The sequence below is a fragment of the Periophthalmus magnuspinnatus genome, chromosome 23 (genome assembly GCF_009829125.3).
Source record: "Periophthalmus magnuspinnatus isolate fPerMag1 chromosome 23, fPerMag1.2.pri, whole genome shotgun sequence".
NCBI classification, from domain to species: Eukaryota; Metazoa; Chordata; class Actinopteri; order Gobiiformes; family Gobiidae; genus Periophthalmus; species Periophthalmus magnuspinnatus.
The window spans coordinates 9,673,427-9,697,229 of NC_047148.1; the positions used below are offsets into that span (position 1 = coordinate 9,673,427).

The following is a 23,803-nucleotide window of genomic DNA, read 5'->3' on the forward strand; positions in this document are numbered from 1 at the left end:
GCCCACAACAAGATAAATTAAAAGGTTTGACTGTCTTAAAATGTCAGTTTATCAGGAGATACAGTTATACAGTCATATTTTTACATCTATGGGAATGTATATGTAATATTTGTAACTCGAATACGCATGTGGCGCTTTGAGAGTGACCATTTTGCTGATGTGGCCCTCGGTGAAAATGTGTTTGACGCCCCCTAGAAGGTGGAAAATCGCTTTATAAAAATGTGACCATTCACTATTTTGTTGATTCTCTTTTTCCCCCAGCTCTCTGTCAACACTCTTTTAGTCTTGAAAAGGATGTCACTGGCAAAGAAAGTACTTTTTCTATTTCTATAGTACAATTCTTATATATCAGAATCATTGTTAATGACGACACAAACAAGCACTGAAAAGAAAGCGTACTTGTATGTGTCAATAAAACATCCTTTTTTTTCGTTCTTTATAATGGTAATAAAAAAAAAATAGTATCAGATGTAATGCTAGTATAAGCTGGCTACATGTGTCCAAAATAGGTTGAAATTCAGTACAACAGCCTGCAAGCTCATGTGGCAAAACCTCATAAATTATGGATAAGTAAGCATGAGTAGTGACAATAACACTAAGGTTTGTAGTAAACACAACACATGAGGACAACACAGTGGACCATGTGACAAGAAATATATGTTTTGGTTTGGAACAACTTCTGAGCTTGATTTTCTCTTTTAAATCACGCCAGACCAATCCAATCTTGTAACCACACAAGAGAGCACATGTGGATGGAGCAGCGTATGCATGTATTCCCTATGGGCACATTAAACTTAACCCAAGCATTGGACATGACAAATTCAGTCCCTTAGGCTTGCCTCTGCTGTGAGCCGAGATGGATGGATTTCAATGGGCGGCTTACCAAAGCAATGCGGCTGCCACCAGACTGCATCGTGTTGGGCTAAAAATACTGGAGCTGACCCCATGCTTGTGTGATGTGGTCACTTGCCCCCTGCTGCATCTGCTTTTAAGTGTCCCCAAAGATGGCTGACAGTTTGCATAGGCACTTATTACAGTGAGTGGCATCTAAGGCATGCGGACAAGATGAAAAAGCAGAAGAAATGGTTTGAGGATGAGAAGATAGGTTATCGCAGGCCACAAGTTATCCTTAAGTCACTGGCAACTTCCCTTACAGATTTACCAAGATAACTATCGGTAATTTCTTTCTCTGGATTGTGCAAATTTGATTTTATTTTTTTATTTTTTTTTAGAAATACTCATTTGCATAAGTTAATTCAAAACAAAATGGCGTTACGTCTTAAAATAGTAAATAAATGGCTCAGATTTTGTGAAAGGTGCATTGTATTGTATAAAACCACTGTTACTGAAACTAGTTTTGAGTTTCCTTACTGTCAAAATTTTAGCATTCTGACGACACTATTCCTAAATATTAGAATTAGGACATTTTTTAAGGTTTTATTTTTCCCGTTTTTACCATTTGTGTCTGACGCAATAGCCTACAAAATGTACATATATGGACGGAAAAGCTGCAAAGCCATACATCTCTGAATCAAAGGCATGCTGCACATAAATAAAAGTGGTGATGATGATTTCCCCGGAGAGCTGTGAACCACTGCATACCACACATTTATATACGACCTCGGCAAAACAGCTGTCCAACCAGAGCTGTCAACCGCCATGCTGGCCAACTGCCCGGCTATGTGTTTGAGCCACTCGCTGAGGAGGGGAAAACGCGATTACAATCATGAATACTTCATAACTTCACTGCTCTCTGTCAACAGTAAAGCCTTGTAAACACTGGATTTATCTGTACTCAGCTCAAATACTCCTGGTTTTACAGTTGAGAAATCTATAGTGGAGATTAAGGGTGTTATATAGTGGATAAAGGAAAACAGTTGCTCGACCCATGTGCCATAAAGAATGAACATCTTTTAAGAGGCATTATAAGTTTTCTTTACAGTGTTATAAGGCTGCGGAGCTGTAGCCAAGATCACACAGAACTGGACAAAATGTAAAGCGAGGTAAGCAAGTAACTGAGATGATTCAAATAAAAAAATATACTGCAATTTTAAGATATCGTTGATGTTACTGCTTTTTTTTTCCGTATGTGTAATCCCTCAGCTGTCTGTCAAGTGTACAAACATTGCAGGAGTACTGGAGAGCTCACCAACAAACAGAAACTGTAAACCATATATGTTTTATGTAGTTCCTCCCTTCAGATAGATCTAAGGCAGTGTCCACCAGTAATCTGACTAGAGCAGAACTGAAGAGCAGCAAAAACGTCTCCGCTACTTAACGTTTTGCCCAGTTGACAGATTTGAATTTTTCCTTTACTAATTTTTCTGTAGAAGTAAAACAACTGTTATGGTAAAACACATATCTAGTTTTCATTCACATGATTTCACAACATTAAAAAATCCCCTGAGTTTACAATTGATTGATTATTATGTGTAATCAGCCTAGTGGGTCTATCAACATGAAACAGAAATTGGCACCGCCCAACGTCTTCTCTTTCAGCATAAACTAAAGTGAAATTATTTTTTTTTTAATAACGGCTTTAGAAAGTTATGTCATTATGTCATTTGTTTGTAGAGCCAATCCTTAGTAAATAAGAAGGTTCAGCATTTGTTCAAAAACTGTGAATCACCCATAGTTATTTTGTGTTAGCCTCATAGCATGGTTGCCTAAGTCATTTTTCAGGTTTTGGGAAATTACAAAAAGCTGCCAATGCTGGTAAGATGACTGGGGTTGCTTGTGTTTTTTTGGCAGTAAAAATCTTATTGATTGTTAGAGGATGAAGCCAATGCCACCTATAGGGTCTGGAGAGTAGAACGAGACAGATAATTCAATTTCGTCAAAAAAAATACTCTAGTTCCGCAGTAAGGAAAATATGACCTATTTAAAGCTTCTTGCAAACTGAACACATACTGTATTCTGAATCAACAAAGGTTAAAACTATACAAGTGTCACTGTCCTCATGTAGTTTAGATTGAGGATAGCGCTCAGTCCTCGTGTCTTATAGCATGCAGTTGTTGAAAGGCAGTAAACACCTCTAGTAGGGCAGTTTGTTCTTTCACGAGGACTCATACAATCCATGTCTCAGTACAAACAGTAAAGAGCTATTCCAATCAAGAGGTGACAAAAGCACTCGTACATTCTGTTTAAAATGCGTTATGCGCGTGTAACAGTAATGTGTGATGGGCCAAATGTGCACAAATAGCCAAAAAAATACAACTTTGCTTACTTATACTAATAATATTTTGAAGAAGATTGCTCTAAAACAAAATAATGTATGTCATGTGGAAGTAAAACTATTGCATGAAAACAAAAGACACGGCAGTCTGAAGTGTTCAAAATACATATTCTTTTCTTTCAATTCCAAAGTTGCTCAGATGTGCTCTACTTTTCGATCTGCTGGGAACACTGAGGTCATAAAGGGTTATTTTAAGTCAGCAACGAGTCTGTCTGGTTTCTAAACTTGTGACCGGAATATTTGGAAAATGGCACAGTAACGTGACGCAGCAATTGCAAAACAAAACAAGAGTCTCAGGAGAGATGACAGACAAAAACAAGTGTTGTCTGAGCAACATTAACTTCCTGACTATAGTTCTTAAAAAGGAAGATGCTATTTCAAAAGGAAGAGGCTATTTCGCAGAATTCTTGAAACTTGGCCAGATGTTTTTTCAGTTTCCTTTTTCACATCATCAAAACGCTTTTTATTTACGATTCCACATAATTACACTATAAAGTAAACTTATAATGGAAAGAATTTTAGAATTTCCCTGATGTTCTGGGCTTGTTCTTTCTGTTTAACCTCAGCTAACCCAGTTGTTGTTGTTTTGGTTTGACTAATCTCACCATCGGATGCTTTATCATTGCTGACATGTGGCTATGTTACATATTATGTCTGGGCAATCAGGTGAATCATGACGCCATCAGACAAGCAACAATGAATCAATCGTTTTTGCTGTAAACTTCAAACTCTTTTTCTTAACCATCAAACTAAATTGTGACTGTGTATCAAAAAATACACTTTAAATAAATAAATAAATGACTGTTGGAACTGCACCACTGGGAACGTGTTGTAAAAATAACTAAGCAAAGGTCAGGGTAGGCACATGATTGTAGAGTGATCAAGAGTATGGGTGGAGGTGGGCATCTCCTCTGAGAACAGACTACGGCAACATTCATGCATGTTCCCTTTGAAGCACAATCCAATAACTCCTTTTATGTAAATGTAGCGTATGATATAAGGAAATTGGGCCTCCAGGTTAACATCTACACCCACAAAATGTGTTCTTTACTGATCTGTCCCTAAATGCAAATAAGCAGTGTGTACACAATATTCATGAGTTTTGCTTGAAAGGGCACAAAGTTTTGTCCATAAATTATCATAACTCCTAATTCATATTGTCTCAAGCCTGTGTATAAGACAATATTTGTTTCAGTTTGATAATTACATTTTTGACTTATAATCCAGATTTCTCCTCCTTCATCTTTTTCTGTTTACTGTTGCTTCCAATAGAAATATATATATGTTTATGCTGTTGGTGCTTATAAGACGCCTATTAGTACACATAATTGTACACAGTGTCAACTTTTTCTTTAGAAATTACTCTGTGCAAAGATTAAAGGTGTAAAAATAAAAAGGTATAGTAATTTGTGTTTAGTCTCAACCATTACTCTAGGTTATCCCCTAGGCTTTGGCAAGATCGTGGTTTCTTTGTAGGCTGCTTCACATTTGCATAACTTAGCAGTTGGCTGCCCTGTAGCGAGATAAGGTTCTATGGAAGTCTCTGATGGTGTGTTTGGTTAGTAGTGAAGCACAGGCCCACGCACACACTCACACACACACACATAAATGCACTTATCGAAAAGAGCAGAAGATAAAAAGGGGAAAGTTCACAGAAAAAGCCAAGGTCGTGTCAGATGATTAACAGTAAACCCTCAAAACAGCATTCTTTGAAAATGGACAGATGGCTCAAACCTAAATAACAATATAGTGCAGTAGGTTTGAGAGCTTGTAGTTAACCCATTATATGATTCTTTAGTTTTTACTGGACAAAATTGCATTAGTTTATTGTAACATATTTCTATATGACTTAAGTTATTTTAAAGGAATGATTCTCTTCCATCTGCTCATTTTTACAGCTTTATTCACAGTGTTGGGAAGTAAGTGAAAATTCAGTTACACATTCTGAGTAATTGTATTCAGGTACAGTTACTTTTTCATTTGGTGGTATTCAGAATGCAGTTACTTTCCTAAAATCTAAGGGATACATTGTAGTACTTGATCATACAATTTTGGGTTCAAACTGCACTGTATTAGTGAGAAAAATGAAAAACACTGTACTTAAGGTGAGCACATGTCATTTTTCCTTCTCTAATTAGTGCTAGGAAAAGCAAACTGTGCAACAAATTTAAAATTGTTTTAATCAAATTTTTTTTACACTGCATGTTGATTGCAACTCGATGTAAAAAGTATTCTAAGTATTCAGAACACAGTACTCTGATTGGACCATGTATTGGGATACATTACATAATACATTTAATGTGGATATTCAGTATTCTGTAAGTAAATACATTTTCAAAATATTATTCCCATTACTGTTTATTCACCTGTTTTTTATACACTCACTACGGCCTGTTATCACTGACTGCATGTTGTTATTGTGTTTGTATATCAATGACAACGCATTACTGTGTACAAGTAGTATCTTGTTCTACTAATGCACAAAATGTGTTTCAATAGGATCCGTTTGTTTGGACTGTGCCTGCTCAAAACACAATGTTGTTGATACAGCAAAGTGCATGGTTCAGCACAGACTGAAGATTAAAAACATTTGACTAGAAAACAAATAAATACTATATACTATAAAAACTGATTAACCTGCATAAATATATCTTTATATGTTTATTAACGCATAATCGCCACCTTCTAGTTATGCAATAACCAAATTCATTAAACACAAAATGTCTGTAAAGGAATTTGCGCTTTTTAAACATATTAGCCTTTGGTACGTTATCTTAAATTAACGGATTGTACAGCCACAGAGCAAATCAACAGTTTCTAGGGGCTGCTTAAAAACATTACTCCTCCTCTCAAACCATGGTCTGTTGTGGTATAGTATTACCGCCATGTGCGCTTAAATGCATGTTTTATTATAATAACTCCGTCAGGATTGGTCCAAATGAGAAATACGGTATTTTTATACGACAGCTCATTGGTTGCTGCACCCGACTCTGTAGTGAACACAGCGCAGAGCTTCCAGACAAGAGATCCATGCGTGTCTGTACTATGAAAAAGTAGTCCCTTATGCGCACGCACTTTACATGACAAATCGATGAAAAAATACCAGGTTAAAATGCTGATTCGTAATGACTGTTCAAACATAAAGTCAATAATAATGAGTTTCAATATGTATTTTGTATTTTTGTAATAAATAGTCGAGTTGTATTGGCGGCGGAGGGATATCGCTATCACGCTCCGCGTCAAAATATTGCCTAGTGGAGACCGCGCCAAAGCTCAGACAGCGGCGACTCTTCGGGACATAAGCCACTGCAGAGAGGCTCTCTACACACTTTACCTTCGCTTCAGCTGCTGCGCGCACTTCTAACTTCGCTCTTCGGAGACTTTGTGGGACTGATTTTTTTTCTCAGACAGTTGAGTCAAGACAAGAAAGACCTCTTTGATACAATTTTTTAGGAAATGTTGTTCAACTTAACGGTCGTGACCCACGTCTGACGGGGCGGTGCGGCGGAGTTGCCGCACTGTTGGACTGGATATATAACTAGCTTTCACTCAAGAAGGTCCGCACCCCAATCTACAGTATCATACAACAAGTGGATACCTTTTTGCCTCGAATACTGTCATCTGACGGGATAGGATTTGACTTCACCGGCTTTTCACTTTGAATATGTTGCTGTCAAAGTTTGGTTCATTTTCCCACATTTGCAATCCTTCAAGCATGGACCACCTACCAGTGAAGATACAGCTCCAGTCAGGTAGGTCTATGCCACAGACTTTCACTTTCAGATGTGTTTCGTTTTGCTTGAAAACAAGTATTTCTAGACTCGTCTAGTTTCCAGTGTGACCGGCTCGTAAGCCTAGTGGCGCAACATTACTCAACCTGACCTCGCCTGCGCTAAGCGGGCTATTGTGGGAATAGGACTCGACTCGTCCTTAAGCGCATTTAGTAACCACCAATTGCCTTGTGTTTCTTTTGCAGTCAAAGTGGAGAAGGAGCCTTTTGAGAAGGTTTACCAAGTGGGCTCGGTTCTGGGCAGCGGGGGCTTCGGCACTGTGTACGCCGGGAGCCGGATTTGTGATGGCGCGCCGGTAAGTGCCTGTGTTATGGTGATCCATGTGCCGCCATCAAAGCGGACTCCTTTACGCGGGAGATATTACGCATTTTCGCTGCGTATGTGTTATTTTGCTAACTTGAATGTTTATTTTTTATAGGTTGCTGTAAAACATGTCGCAAAGGAGCGAGTGACCGAGTGGGGCACAATTGTAAGTAGTCTTTCCCCGCGCTGTGTCTGTTTTGTTTTGGTTGTCTCTCCCATGGTAGCCGGGTGGGGGATGTGAACGTAGAGCGAGTGAATGTAAATATGCCGCTGAGTGCATCTTATGTTGATTTTAATGAAATGCTTTATTTGCAGAACGGATCTATGGTGCCTTTGGAGATCTTGCTGCTAAAGAAGGTCAGCTCGTCTTTTCGCGGAGTTATCAAATTGCTGGACTATTATGAGCGCCCGGATGGCTGGCTCATCGTTATGGAGAGGCCGGAGCTCGTCAAGGACCTTTTCGACTTTATCACCGAAAAGGGCGCGCTGGACGAGGACACGGCCCGAGGATTTTTCCGCCAGGTTTTGGACGCGGTTCGACACTGCTACAGCTGCGGTGTAGTGCACAGAGATATCAAAGATGAAAACCTGCTTGTGGATCTACGCACCGGGGAGCTCAAGCTTATTGACTTTGGCTCAGGGGCGATTCTCAAGGACACGGTCTACACGGATTTCGATGGTAAGAAACACGTTACGATTCAAAAAAGGCTTTTATGTTGGTTTTATTTTGCTACAATTGACCAAAATAGGCTGTCGTGTGGGCTGCGCTGAGTTTGTCCTTGATGCTCTCGTGCTATATTCGGCTATGGAGGCGTTCACGGAGCTGTGACGCAGTGTCTGTTTTGGGTAGAGGGTTTCCTCGCCTTTACGCCAATCACGCATCCATTTGATGTCGTTTTAAGAAAAAAATAGCTTCGTTGTGGCGCGATGACGCATATGTTATTGATGCAAATATATGACTCAGACTTTATCAATAGCTGTATTTTATGCCTATGAGCCATACTTGTCTCGAGGCATTGATTGTACTTCTTGTTTTTGTCGTTTTGTCGGGAAATCGTGGGTCACGCGCTCCCCTTTGGTTCCGTTAGGTCAATGCCACGTAACATCTGTTTGTTGTGAAACCTGAGTCGGAGGTTCACGTGATGGGCTTGCATTGCCTTTTTTGTTTGGTATCCAAGTTCCCTCCTTCCGTGCAGAGGGGCGGGGTTGCGAGAGGGGGAGGAGATGGAGCAGGTCAGCTAGTTTGTGTACTGTGGCCAAATAGAAGATGGAAAGCATTTCAGCCATGACTCAGCCTTTTTAAACACAGACATTTATTTTTGTCTTTTTCACTGCAAAACCCAAACCTCTGCTCTCAGTAGCAAACCCTGCCACTGTTTATTATTCGCAGTAACACTACACCTACATAATCACTCATGCATAGTACTGCCTCATTTCCCATCAGACCTCACTAATGAACTTCCCCTCCTGTGTTTTTCAGGTACTAGAGTCTACAGTCCACCTGAATGGATCCGCTTCCATAGATACCACGGGCGGTCGGCAACTGTGTGGTCACTTGGGGTGCTTCTCTATGACATGGTGTGCGGAGACATCCCGTTTGAACAAGATGAGGAAATACTCCGAGGCAGGCTGTACTTCAGGAGGAGGATTTCTGCAGGTAAAAGTCACTCCTAGCAACCAGAAATGTGTAGTGTCTATCGCCCTCTAGCTTCAGGAAGTGGAAAAACTCACATTGTAGACAGACTGCCCTACCAAGTCCCATTCTTTTTAAATAATCTCTACAAATTGGGTGAACAAAATGACCATTACTTCACTATTGTCTTTTACAGTAGTAGATTAATTAAGATTCACAAGATTTATTTGGGTATAAAAAGCATTCCATATTAAGGTATCCGCAAGAACTTGAATTTGCTAAGAAAGCTCCCTCAAATTCTAGTCTATTATTAGTTTAGAAAGCACAATATAGCAGTTTAGATCTCCCTGGACACACTATGCGTAACAGCTCAGTGAAAACCATGTGTAGTCTTTCCACTGGCTGCCTGTGCCACCTACACAGTAGCATATTGTAAATCCACTCGCAATGAGTCACCCTAGCATAGCTCACTGTTCTTGTCATAACACTCTATGACTAATGATATTGTTCATTTTAGAGTCTCTGTTGCCCTCTAGTCTTTGTAAACAGAACAACTCACAAATAATTAAATTTTGAAATTCTTGCTCAGTCTACAAGAGGACTAATATTGTTTTTTGTTCTTCTTCAGAGTGCCAGCAGCTCATCAAGTGGTGCCTGGCTCTGCGCCCGTCGGATCGGCCCACGTTGGAACAGATCTGTGACCACCCCTGGATGAGAGCAGCAGGGGTGGAGTCCTCCTCCAAATCACCAGAGGAGCCCAGTGTGAAGAGTGGGGACATTCGGCTACGCACCATCGACACAGACTCTTCATCAAGCACAAGCTCGAGCAAGGAGAGCCTCTGAGGGCGGACCCCAACTCTGGACTCTGTGATCTCAAAATTGACTCTGAAAAAAGACTGTCCAGCCCACTACTGGCTGAGAAAAATGTATTTTAATTTTCCTCTTTTGTAGGGAATTTCTAATTTATTACTTTTGCGTACCCTCTTCTTTTACTTTGAAATACTTGTTTCCTTAAAGGGGAACATTAAACTGTTTGGGTGGTCTTACCAGCAATATTTATTATTTCTTCTTTTTAATAACTATATTTGTTTTGTTACTAGGCTGGTATATGCAGCTGGCAAGGCCCTCCTACCAGACATGACTGCTCTCATAGAGCTCAGAGAAACCCTATTATTATTATTTAAATGTTTTAATTTTGATTTTGGAGTGCCTTTTTTTGGAACGCTGCTTTTCGGGGGGCTTTCCACTTATCAACAACTCGATCATATAGTGGATAGCCCAGAGCCTGGCGGTGAAGTTGTGTTGCACAGTGATGGTGAGGCTCATGCCCTTGACCATCATTGTACAACCCATAACTCAAGGGGCTTATTAGACCAGAGATACGAAGGAGATGGTAGTGGGGGCCGTGCTACAGAGAAATACTTGAAATACATCTTTTAAACTGCTGCTCACTCACTCAAGCCTGAACAGGTGTTTTGGAAACTGGATCCTGTCAATTCTGAATGTCTCCAAAATGTCGACCCTCACAAAACGACCCCCCTCCTCTCTCCTTCTCTAACTTGACTTTTTACTACTACTCTCTTAAAGAAGCCTATACCGCCATATCACTGCTACTACAACACTACATGCCCCCCGCTCCCCGACCTCCCTCAGGATTTGGGGGGGAGTGAGAAATGCACAATCAATGCAATATTCATGGACTCAAAAATATTGTACAGCTTGTTTTTATTTTGTTGTGTGTACATTTCTCCCCCTTTGCATTTAATTTATTTGTAAACCATGTAGACATTCCACACTCTTGTGGCTATTTATTTATTTATTGTCTATGCTTAAAAAACCCCTTAAATTTTTTTTTTTTTTTTTTTTGGCATATCCTACTTGGCCTTTTATTTTTCATTCCTAACTTATTTTTACATTCAACTTTTTTGAAGATGTGGAGGATGCACTGAAGCAAGTTGTTGATGTTGAACAGAATAAAACAGTTTACTTAAATTTGAGAGAGCAATGAATGTTATTTATAGTCTTTAAATAAATACGTCTGTTATGTCAAAATCTGAAAATCCATCTAATTTATGTTCTGTCAAAACGAAAGCAAAGGAAAAAACAACAGATAAAGTGCTTTCAAAGTTGTCACAGCCTCAAATTCAACATCTTTCTGTTTTGCTGTGTGACTTGTGGCTCTGAAGGATGGATATTGCTATTTTTTGATACAAGAATTTCAATTAAACACCCATTTTTATGTACAGAAATACGTCGGCTGTTGTCTCGTCTCTCTTTGACTGATACAAAAACACAAACTTTAGCTAAGATCATATGAAAACACGCTTAAAACTATACTATTATACAAATACTAATAGAATAGAAATAGCCATACGTACAAGAAAACAATATAGTACCATATAAAGCAAGTTTTAGCACAGGCTACACACAATACAGCTAAAAAACATACTTGTGCATCTATATAGGCTGCTAAATAGGTCTATTGTACACATAGTAATAAAACCTTAACTAATTTTCTCCTTCAACACTCCCTAGGGGACTTGTCAATGCCCATATATCCTCCGCTATTGCACCGTGACTGTAACTGTCTTTAGCCATAACTATATATCAACACGTGACTAAACTGTCTGCATGGGTGAGGAGAATCATCAGCTCCTATTAAGTCTATGACAGGCTGCAGAGACCACAGTACTAATCAAAAACAGATGAGGAGAGGAGAGGGAGGGGCGTACCACATATACAGTACTACAGCGGACTATCTCTAATTGGTTTTCCACGCTACGCCCCCAGCTCGGCCCACTACTGTACAATCACATAAGTGGATGGAGAGGTTATGTGTAGCACTGGTTGGTGTTGGGCCTGTGTGTTGTGTGAGACATAGGGTCCCAGTAGTAAGCAGGGGCAGGGAGTGTTTTGTAAGGAGGTGCTGCCCCCGGTGGTACGTCAGTGCATTGATTTGTGATTCACATTCTATGATAGATGGAGTTAAAATAATCCACTGTAATAATAACTGTTCCACAAGCATAATATTGATTCATGACAACAACAGATGGAAAATAATTATACTTTAATAATCAAGAAAGAAATGTATCACAGGAAAGGAAAAAAATAGGTTTGTACTTTTAATACTGAACATGTAATACACACTAGCTGGCTTAATTCAGTTTATATTTGTTAAATACAAGACAAAAGGCGATAAAAGTGAACTTCAGATTGGGTTAAAAATATGCATTTCCCATAGCATCTCAAAGAATGCATTCAGTAATGAGGGTCACTGGTGGAAGGTAATGAAGCACGAATAGTAAAATACTATACTTGAGGAGAATTTTTAGATATCTGTTTGCCTGGGATCCAGAATACACACTTCTTCAATACTTTACGAAGATATGAGTCTGGGCACCAGTGAATCTCCCTGTTTTCAAATGGGCATGATTGACAGGTGGATTAGTGAATGGAGGACATGCATGGCCCGTCTGTATCTGTATGTTATTTGTAATAAAAAAAAAAACAATACTAAAAAACACTAAACTCTGTTAATCTGAGGTGAGATAAATTTGATATTATCTGTAAACCATAGGTGACCAATGAGCGCCTTTGCTTCAAATATGTCACTGAAAAAAAACAAAACAGATTTGACAGCATCATGTTTGACCGAATTTGAGAGGCAACAGAGACTGAGATCAATCTATATAAATAATACAGAGAGATCTCAATCTGGATTTGCCAGGCAATGTATCTGTGCTGAGTTTATAGTAGATAATTTTTACTTTTACTTCACTACATTTGAGAGCAGATATCTATACGTTCTACTCCTCTACACTTTTTAACCAAATTGAAAGTAAAAAGTACTTTTTATATCATTTGAGGAGTTAATATCCTGACGGTTTTCGAGCGTTGGCTTTGAGCAAACAAAAATAAATACACAAAATTCATGAGAAAAATGTAGAAACTGATTCACATTGCTACTGTTGACCAAAATATGTATCATGTTTTTAAATCAATATCCTTCAAATATTTTCCCTGTGAATAAAAATGCACAGATGATATCTAGACGAGACACGAGCACATGCCTAATTAAGCCGTGCTGCCTGACTCCATGTATAAGTGGACACATATGGCACTTGAGCACTCAATAAGACAGCTAGCCCTTAAATCTTCCCATGGATTTATTCAAAAATGAAGACATTGATTTATATACAGAGGAAAAGTGGTATATTTTTACGGTTTGCCTCTTCAAAATCATCTTGATGTATTACATGAGCGTCAAAGAGGCAATCGGTGTAAATAACGCTTTCTTAGGACTTTTTATGACAGCAGAGACATGTCAAGTTATGCCTTTAAATAAAATTACCTGCTTGTTAAGTTGCTTCAGCAATGCAAATCGGATCATTAGTGGTGCATATGGTGCTGTCCATGCTATTAATTTATTTGAAAAGTTGACTTCTTGCCTGCAGAGCGTCTCCCGTTTGTGTGTAAAAAGCTGTGTTCTAAATGATTTGTCAAACTCAATACATTGGCATCTGTCTTGGGGAGTAGGGTGCGTGGTAATCCTCTATTGTCTTGGTGTCTCTGTGCTTTTGACATGCAAATATCCCAGTAACTTGTCTTCATCATGGGCCTTCTGCTCAGACTACAGGACTATAGGGGGTATGATCCACTCCTACTGTGAAATCCTCATTAAATGTATGGGGCAGATGCCACACTGTAGTCTCACAGGGCGCAAAGCCGGATCCCAAAGGCTGGTTAATATCATCCATCAATGACACTTAATACTGCTGTAGTACTACGAGATTCCTCTGTCTTATTAGGATAACATGTGAAGAGGCTGTTTAAACTGTGCTACCTTCAAAGTATTAAATCTGAAATAGGAGAATTGATCGATAGTAGCCAATCTACACTAAACGGGCTGTCCGACCAATTGTGGTAGATCACATGTGTCAAACTCAAGGCCCACGGGCAAAATGTGGCCCTCCACATCATTTTTTGTGGCCCTCGATAGTGTAAATTAAAAGGTATGATGGTCTTAAAATCTCCATTTATCAGGAGATTACACAGTTACACAGCCATATTTTTACATCTAGGCAAATGCATATGTAATATTTGTATCAGGAATAAGTAATAAATACAGAAACAATTCATTAACAGGTTAAAAAAGTTGTTAGATTTGTTTTACAGTTGGCCCTTTGAGAGCAGCCTTTTTGCTGACGTGGCCCTTGGTGAAAATGTGTTTGACGCCCCTGTGGTAGATGAAATGTGTCTTGCCGAAGAGCATAATAAGAAAACTGACAACGAACATACAGATAGCAAAATAACATGGGCAAATTGTAGGATGTCTGGCTATTTCTTTCTGGAGTCCATGATTTGAGAAAAATAAGCGTAGAAACACAAATACACACAATACAGTATGGATGAGTTGAGTCCTGGTGTACGTTTTGTTTGTTGGTGTTACTGAGAATCCTGTTCTTGTCCCGGCTTTGTTCCACCTTTAATTTTACTGCCTTAGCTGAAACTCAACTGTAGTAGTTTGATGTAGTTTTTGTGAAAGTAACCCTGTCAGAAATGAAGAAGTAACACATACAAGGTTTTCTTTTGCGCCTGCTTAAGACACTTACATTTGACCAGAATCGCTGTCCTCCCTTTAACCTAGGCAAATCCTGACTGCAGCCATGTAAATGTTTCGTGTAGAATAATAATTAGCTCAACCGCACTTGTCTGAGAAAGTTAAGATTTGAGGAAAACGTGTCTCTAAATGTCAGACAGTCTCTGTTGGTGGAGACTGTTCCTTATGTAACAACTTGTTCTGTTCTGTAGATCTGTGAAAGTGGCATCAGTAGCGCTAGACTCAGCAGCAACAGGCAGCAAGATGGACGATAACTTTACAAGAATATAAAAGAGTCTGCCAGAGGGGTGTACGAAGTTTGGTTTATCGACACAACTGAAAACAATACAAGTAACCTCTATTTTCACAGAAATCAAGGAAACTGCTGATGCGTAACAAAATGTACTGGCACCGTTAACATAATATTGGAGCTAATGTTTTCCATGACTTAACTATTGAAAAATGTATTTGGGACATATTAATAAATGAGGGAGAAAACTAAAACTCTATTGTTCATAACTGGAAATGTACAATTCTTCCAGTAAAAGTGATATTAGCATAATAAATAGAACACTTTTTTTAGATAGTCTTGCGATCTACATGTATCTTATTGGGTAAATGCTTACATAATTCAGTAATTATTTGGAATATTAAGTGCATGTTATGTTGATGATGAGACTATAATGGTAGTACTGATATTCATCTTGTGTTAATGGCGTTTATCGGTGCTCATTGTCTACATCCTACATTGTTAAGACTCTCAAGTTCAGGTTAAGGTCGTGTCTCCTTGCTCCTCCGTCCTGTATTTCGTATCTTACACAATAAAAGTGCTACGGCAAAATGAGACTGTAATTAGCAGCCATTTTAGGTGACAAGTTGCCAGACGCAGAGGAAGAGCCAGATGGACTGAGGGCCCATGGGCGCAGATGGGTGGGTGGGTGGCACAGGCTAGAGCTATAACACCGAGGCATAGATAAAGTGATACTAGTATTCACGCTACAGTCATATGACCTTAATATGTAGTATTTAGTATGTTACTGCATGCATATGTTCAAGTTGGTTGTAAATTTGTGTTTGTCCTACACACTTCACCTCCCACACAAAAACAGAACAGCTAAGTTGCCAAAACAAAAAAGTGTAATCTTTTCTGTAAAGATGAAATATTTAAAATAGCTCCAATCTGGATCTCTACACTGATCTCCACACAAAACCAAATGCAAATAAATGTTTAGACTCACATTCAAGAAAGAAGGAACTTTAGGGACTTTACGTGTTATTGTATCTGTAAGAAATGGTTTAGTACAAAAGAAGATAGATTTAGAATGGGGTGTTTCCATCTTATGTTATTTCCATTGTTGCGTGATATTTTCCCTTGTGATGAATCAACAGTCCATTATTAGAACTGATGTCGTCATTTTTGTATGTTTTACCATTATTGTTTCTACTTTCAAGCACATGCTGTAGGACATATAAACACATACAATAGTGATGGTACCAACCTAACCTCCTGAACTGGCAGATTTTCCGATATGTTTATGACCATGTTGTTGTTTGATGCTGTGGGAGGTATGGGACACCCGGTTTATGACTCTGGAGGCCATTCGCACGCTGTTGCCCAGAGCACAGCCCCTCCTCTGGGACATCCCGTGATCTGGCCTTGCTTCATTAGATGCAGGAGTTGTACCTGAGCTGGCTGGCTATGGAGGATCTGCTGTCGTCAGCGTCATCGTGAAGGAACTCATTGTCCTGGAACCACGCAACACCCTGTTTCTACTGCACACACCGGGGCAATAAGATCTGTTAAATACGTACACATGCAGATGCAACTTAAAAAATCTATAAGTCAAAAATATTACCCCATTAAAAGTGTAAAAGTAAGTGTTTGACATAGATGTGAAGAACTAGAACACGTTATGTTGATCAGGAAATTTGTTGATTTATCGTCAACGAAGTGACTATTGAGTTTTGATTTTTGTTTGGTCAAAGCAGAAACTTTAACTCACAGCTCTGAAGCGAGCAGGGCTTTAAAACCAAACCCTTCTGCCATTTTAGCAGGACTCAAACCTCAAGTAAAAATGCTATGTACTTTACAGTCCAGACAAAAATGTGTAAGAAACATGACTTAGTTTTCCGTTTTTATTAGATTACTGTAATATATTTCTGCTAAATGTATATGTAAAAGTAATAACAAAATAGCCTTACATAGCTTTTCCAGAAGGTCAAAGTTGCTTTGGTGGTGGTGAGCTACTATTGTAGCCATAGCTGACCTTCAGTGGCCTAAGACTGCCCCTCCAATCCCCACCCATGACTGTCACATCACACTCACACTCAAGGCGGGTGAAGAGTCTTGCCTAAGGACACGATTGAAGGACACGAACATTCAATTGTAAATACTCTTCATATTTTAGTAAAATAGAAATATATTTTGCAATATGATGATTCCAGATCATCAGGAGATTGCATGATTAGTGAAAATGCTGGATTGCAGTTGTCTAAATTAGATAAAACATCAAGTTAAACATCTGAACTGTAATGGTTGGATGTGGGCATACTGATGTTATTACAGAGAGGGAAGTAAACGCTGAGTACTGGCCCTTTAACATAGTAAAGGTCTCAAGGCATCAAGCCGCCACATCGTTGCCAAGTGCCCACACAACATCAACAAAGGCTCAGAGCAGGTGAACTGAAGTGACCGCTGCTGTGTCGAGTCCGAACAATTCATCCCACCATTTTAGATGGTGTGAGAGAGAGAGAGAGAGAGAGAGAGAGAGGGAGGGAGGCCCGCTTCTCGAAAGCACTGGGAACATATAAACAAAAACAGTGAGAGTGAGAAAGGTGAGAGGAGATTAGAAGGGATTGGACAAGTGAGAGTGTGTATTTGTAACAAGAACAAGATAATAATCATAGTGAGTTTGTAACATGATCAAAGTAAAAGTTGACCTCATGAGCAAAGTGGCCTCTGGCTGTTGACTATAGTGAAGCCTTTACTGAAAACAACAAGAGACCACTGGAAAAAATATAACTAGATATAGGCTTATATAAAACAAGCTTCAAGATAGCTATAAAAAGAAATGGCGTATCTACAAGCACCTTTGGGAAGCCACTGTTTGTAGGTGCTGAACCAGAATATCTTCTCAACAGCCCTCTCATGCCACACAAAAATGATTGATATTTTTTAATACTTTTCATCACCAAAACAAAAATAACATGCTTACTTCTTCCCACTGCTCTGAAACTCTTTGATGTCTGCCAAATTAGTAACTGTTAAGAAGCTTCCTGGTGATAGTAAATAGTAGGTTTGAACAGCAGTTGTAATTATAGACATTTTGTAATAGAGGATTTAATAATAATGCTTTTCCAGACACTCGGAATTGCTATACTATTTTGTACATTATTAATTTGTTTCCCGTACTGGTGGTAAGCTACTTCTTTAGCTACAGCCACCCTGGGGTAGATCTACGGAAGCAAGACCGCCTTTTTACATTATTGGCCCTTCTTATCACCACCAATCACTAACCACAACGATACAAAGTGGATGCCCAAGAACGCGGGGATAATAATCAAATAATTGGAGAGTGTAGAGGTGATGCTTAAAAACATCACCCTATTGTTCCTGTAACTGGGTCTGACTCTCCGGCATACCTGAACTGTTGGGGACTCGGTGCAGTATTTGGAGTGGAGTGGTCACATGGTGCTCAGGTTTCGTCTCTCACGCTTGTAGGTCAGGTGCAGATGCCTGGGTGCTGTTATCTTCTTTTACTATGGTGGGAACTCTCCGGTGAACTTTGACCTCCTAATGCACGTAAACCGGGCCGACGCTTGGATTTAACAAAAGGAAATCAGTGGTTCTATACTACGATTACTTTTGCTACTACACCTATAAAACTATTACAAGTACCGCTGCCAGTATAAATAACGTGACTCTCAACGTATTTCCATAGGGATTGATGTTTGTATCTAATGAAAATAGATTTACAGTAAATGTCCTCATGAGAACACGGCTTGGATCACTAGTTTCTCTCTGTTCTTTGTGTCGAGGTGTCTCTACTTAACAAAAGCTCTTTCAGGGCTTACATAGTTTGAGGCTGCCGTAAACCATGTATTTGTGTATATTAACAATGGCTCGGATGACAGTGAGGTGCGAAACTATTTGAACTGGTTTCGCTTCAAAACTCGAGGGAACGATAAACCCCTTCTCAGTTTTTTTAAAGCCGATATCATGTCGCTTAAACGTGCGCTATGTAAGTTTTCTGGTAGATGGCGGGTCAAGTTGTTGTCTCCGTGGAGATGTTACTGCTTGCTTGAAGTATATCTTAATAAAAAACATGCAAAACGTTCTTCTTCTCTCCACAGATCTAACCTGTAACTTGATCTTTTGGCTTCATTTCCTCCATGGACACATTAATTTAGCATGGCTTGTATTTCAAAGAGCTTAGAGATCCAAAATATTACACGTGGCTGGATTTTTGTCTTTTCCTGTAAGCAGTTCTTCATCGTATACGAAGATATGAACCAAAGATTAGTTGATAATGCGCAAGAGTGTTTCATCATCATATAAATGTACACAATGAATAATGAATGTTTCCAGTGAATATTACAGTACATTTCTCTCTGGAGTGTAGATTACATTAACAAACGAAATATGTGGTTAAAACATCTTGAAACATTGCACCATTTTAAGCGATATATTCATTGGTTTCAACTTCGTGACTATACGTGAGATATTTTGAGCCCAGGACACACTGGAGGGACAATTATGCCTCTCGGCTGGCCTGGGAACGCCTTGGGGTCCCACCGGAGGAGCTGGAGGACGTGTCTCAGGTGAGGGAAGTCTGGGAGTCCCTGCTTAGACTGCTGCCCCAGTGAAGAAAAGGGATGGATGGATTTTGAGCCCATTCAACAGATAAAATATTTGGTTTTGAATTGGTAATTTCTTTGGCAACAGTGCTGGATTTTCATCACTCTGAAACTCATGGATAGGTACATTTTGTTAGCCAATGCGGTTTGGACAAATGGACAAATTGCTTAAAAGACTATTTAACGCTGACTGAATTTAACTTGCTTAACTAGCAGGTGTGGCTACAAAAACTCCAGCTGAACACATCTGCCAGAATTGAGAATCGAGATAAAATGCAAAGTCTAACGAACGCCCAGTTTCACCCAAAGTTCACAGCCCCAAACTGTGAGAACGCCGTACATTCCCGTTCCCTTATAGCAGCTTGTCAGTGAAAAGTCAACATCTCCTGCGTAAAGATGATTAAAGAGTGTGCATTCGCCACAGGTATGCGCCGACCACTTCAGTCATCGCGCTCCCAGGAATGCATGGGAGCCAACGACCAGTGTCCAAATAACTACCTTCTCCAATCACCCCTCTACCTCAGGCATCTTCACATATACAACCGTACGCGGCACTTTCCCTCACTGTCTAAACCATGAGGCCCGGGAGGAGTCTGGGAATTAGCAGGAACAAAGAGTTTCAAGGGCTGAATTACGGGTTTGTTTGACTTTCTAAGAACCTGCTTTAGAAATTGAGAAGCAAATTTCATGACGTCGGATATAACTAAGTACAGACTGTTGTGATTACGAAGGAAGCGTTTAGCGCAGACCAAACCTGCTGACTTTCACAGCCAAGTTCATTGGGATCACGTTACCTCCAGCGCATTCCTCTCTCTCTGCTTCTTTTCTGCTGACAAAAGAGAGGCAGGATTCAAGCCCTCAAACTACAGAGCTGCAAAGGTCAATACACACATCTTATTACAGACTTTGTGAGGCTTTTGATATCAAATTTATGCATGTTGAGGTTAGAGGCCAGCATTAAAAGAAGCCTTAAAACACAGGTGCGTACATATATAGTGCACAATAAGGCCGAAAAAGATCTCTTGCTAGATGAAATTGAGAAAAAAGACTGTGTGCAAAAAATGTGCTGATTTGTTAAACTTTTGAGAAGCTGCAGTTCAAAAAAGCAGATGTACAACGATAGCAAAAATATAAATCAAAAGTTGTTCGGCCAAAATTGTGAACTGAACTACACAAGTTGTTCCTAAAAATCTCGTCTTGTCTCATTCTTGTTGGCCCAATCTCATGCTGCATCTTGTGTTCTGCCCCTAGGATTAGTTTGTAGTAGAGCTCGGTGATTAACTAAATTTTAACTGAATCAAGAAAAATCCAAAGCATTTCAGATCATAAATTGTTCATGGACGTATTATTAAAAGCCAATTTATTTGTTTTTTATAAGCAATGGAAGAAAACCTCACCATTCCTTTTTCGCTTTTAGTTTGATTTTTGTGGTTTATTTGTGTGGGAAAATAGTAGGTCAAAGCAGAAGCTGGTATGTGGAGCAGGACATAAAGGAGGACAATGGTTCATTGAAACCTGTTGAATACAAACAGCTGACAAAAGCCGAAGATTAAGAGATTCACACCATTATCACTGAAGAGAAAGGAGCTGCAAATTTGCATGTTACCTATTTTTTGGTTCACCTACATAACCTGCGCATGATGATTTGCACTTGAAAGACTCTGACTGATATAAGCGTTGAACCCCATATAAACAGGGGGTTTACAAAATGCTCCTAGTCACGTAGCATTTGCTTTGATTTCCTGTTATATTATCAGTTCCTGTTTTCTGAATGTGTGTCATACTCTTCTTATGAAACCTACATGTGTCAGTAAAGTCCCTGAATGGTTTTTGCGTGACCTCTAATCAACTGTTACCGTGTGGTTTCAGCACTGGCATTGTCATGATACTAACATTTAAAAGTTGATGAAAATTTTGATGATAATTTCAATACCACAGTCATAGTAAAAACACATTTAATTCTCAACACAAAATAAAATGAGGTGACAGTGGCTCAGAGCACTTGTCCGCCATTTTAAAGGTCAAAGGATTGATTAAGCATTGAGGAATAAGCAAGACACTTCACCCACCTTACCTAGCGATTGGTGGTGATCGGGGGGGCTGATGGTGCAGATTGGCAGCCTCGCTTCAGTCTACCCCAGGGCAGCTGTGACTATCAAAGTAGCTTACCAGTACCATACCTGTAAAGAAGTGTAATAAAAAGTGTTATTTACTATGTGGTCTTATACTCGTTTTGATATGGAACACTCTAAACTATTCAAGAAAGGTCCATTTTTATCTTGCGTGAAAATAGTCAGTGTCGTTTTGTACTGATTAATATAGACATAGTGATAATTTTTTGCTCTTTTTTCACATGTTCAGTGTAACAGCTGTGTGGCCTTGACCAAAGATCCTTCCTTCTGTCATAACATGTCAGGTGAACTTGTGATGCTGCTATGCGTGCATGTACAGACACATATTTTCCCCTATTTGCATGTTGCTGTAGTCTTGTTATTGTTGTCATCTCTCCCTGGGATAAACTTCAAGGAGACTGGGTGCACTGGAGCGTAAAAACCCAAAGTGACTCAGCGTTTTACGTCCGACTTCCTCCTTCTCCCCCCCCCCCCCACTTCTCCTCTTCATGAACACTCTATTATCTTCATCCTCCTCGTCTTCATTGCGGAACAACTGCGGCTCAGCGTGACCCAGAGCAGATCCTGTCACGAACCAACCCCCAGTGGAGCTGAAGCTGTGACGTACTGCACCTGCTGTTGCCCCATAGTCCTCAAACCTGTCACTATGTGTTTATCAAAGGTACAGGACAGTTTGTTTTCTTATGCCCCCTTGTGTCGACCATTTACATGCTCACAGCGGTATTACATTATTCAAACTATATGTAGATTTATTACAATAGGTTAAAATCATGTGCAAAATCATGCAGCAATAATCTAGCAAAAAAAAAAAAAAAAAAGTTGATAGATCACATTTTTCTTCTCTTTTCTTTCTTTGTTTTTATTGAAACAAGACCGTATAATCACATAAAAACATATAACGTTGCAGATTTTCCAGGCGAACTGTCTTCACCTCATGTCGGCCATATTGCGAGGCTGATTTTCCACGCAGACAGAAAGAGGAGACGACGGGCGCTTCAAACACGCTGTAAATACATTTTTAACCATGACAGGGACTTACAAACATTTTTAATGACGTAAAAATGTTGTTTAGTTCTGCTTGAATAATAACGTTCCTGAACAAGAGACGTCAAAGATAACTATTTATTTCACTTTTATTTGCTGCTGCAGACTTGTTGACTGAACCCCAAACCGATAATGGATTAATTTGCCCACAGTTTACCTTTTATTAATTGCACTGTCACATACAAATAGTACACATAGTACACCTGCGTGCTATACAATGTGTAAATGTTGAGACATGAGCACCAAATTGTGATTCTGTGCCTTACCCTGCATGGACACAACAAATCCCTCTGTGTTTTATTACAATAGAATCTAATCCATACTTCCCAAATGCACGGTCGGACTGATGTGTGCGTTAAACCTTTAATCCTGTTATTAGTACAGTGCTGCACATGATATATAAATGTGAGTGATGTTTTTGTGGTCTGGGACATTACGCTCTTTTAAACCCATTGAAATGTTATGGATATGTTCTGGGCCTCCGGCGGGATACGTGTTTTCTGCTGAATGATGCTTGGGAATAGGCACAAACGGCTCTTATTTCAAAAGTACATAAACATATTTTAACATAGGGGCCATTGAAATCTATGCAGTTCCATTTTTTTTGTTGTTGTCTTGAATGCCAAAGAGTCACACACTAGATACATGTGTACCTCTGACCACGACCGATGATTAAGAAACGTTATAAGAAACGGAACGGCACGTGGAGGAGACTACAGTAATAGACAAAATATAATGATACATGGTTGCAAGTGGGGGTCCAAAACTTTCTGTCCTTTTGCCTGGAATGTTATGTCCCACAAAATGATATAAAATTTAGCAATCTCTATGGATATGGAAGTATTTCTGTATTTGAAAAGATAAATTGATGCCATAATCTGAAACACTCCTGGCAAAGTAATAACATTTTCATAAAACAAACAGATGACAGGCTCTCCATCAAAAATCTTAGCGCACTTTCAGTATACTGGGTACCACTTTATGATAACCGTGCCTTAATTAGCCTTAATAAAGCATGAACAAAGACTTTACTCATTGTCTTAGTAACTACTTAATGAAGGGGTTAAGGTTCGGAGTTAGGGGCAAGGTATTACGTTTCTAAGCCTGAATCATTCCTAGCAAACCTTTTGTTACAGTTTATTGTCTTCTGCAGTTCTCTCAGATATTTCCTAGCTTTTTACTTCCTTATTCTTCCCCACTGTACTTTAT

The 23,803-nt window shown here is 39.4% G+C and overlaps 1 protein-coding gene across 1 annotated transcript; it reads left to right on the plus strand.

The window, feature by feature from the left end:
• The first annotated feature begins 6,489 nt into the window (after positions 1–6,489).
• pim3 (Pim-3 proto-oncogene, serine/threonine kinase) lies at positions 6,490–11,214 on the plus strand. The gene is made up of 6 exons (XM_033989026.2): positions 6,490–6,987; positions 7,212–7,321; positions 7,445–7,495; positions 7,645–8,008; positions 8,810–8,986; positions 9,591–11,214. The coding sequence occupies exons 1-6, from the start codon at positions 6,900–6,902 to the stop codon at positions 9,803–9,805; spliced, it is 1,005 nt and encodes a 334-aa protein (XP_033844917.1). The 5' UTR covers positions 6,490–6,899; the 3' UTR covers positions 9,806–11,214.
• The last annotated feature ends 12,589 nt before the right edge of the window (positions 11,215–23,803 follow it).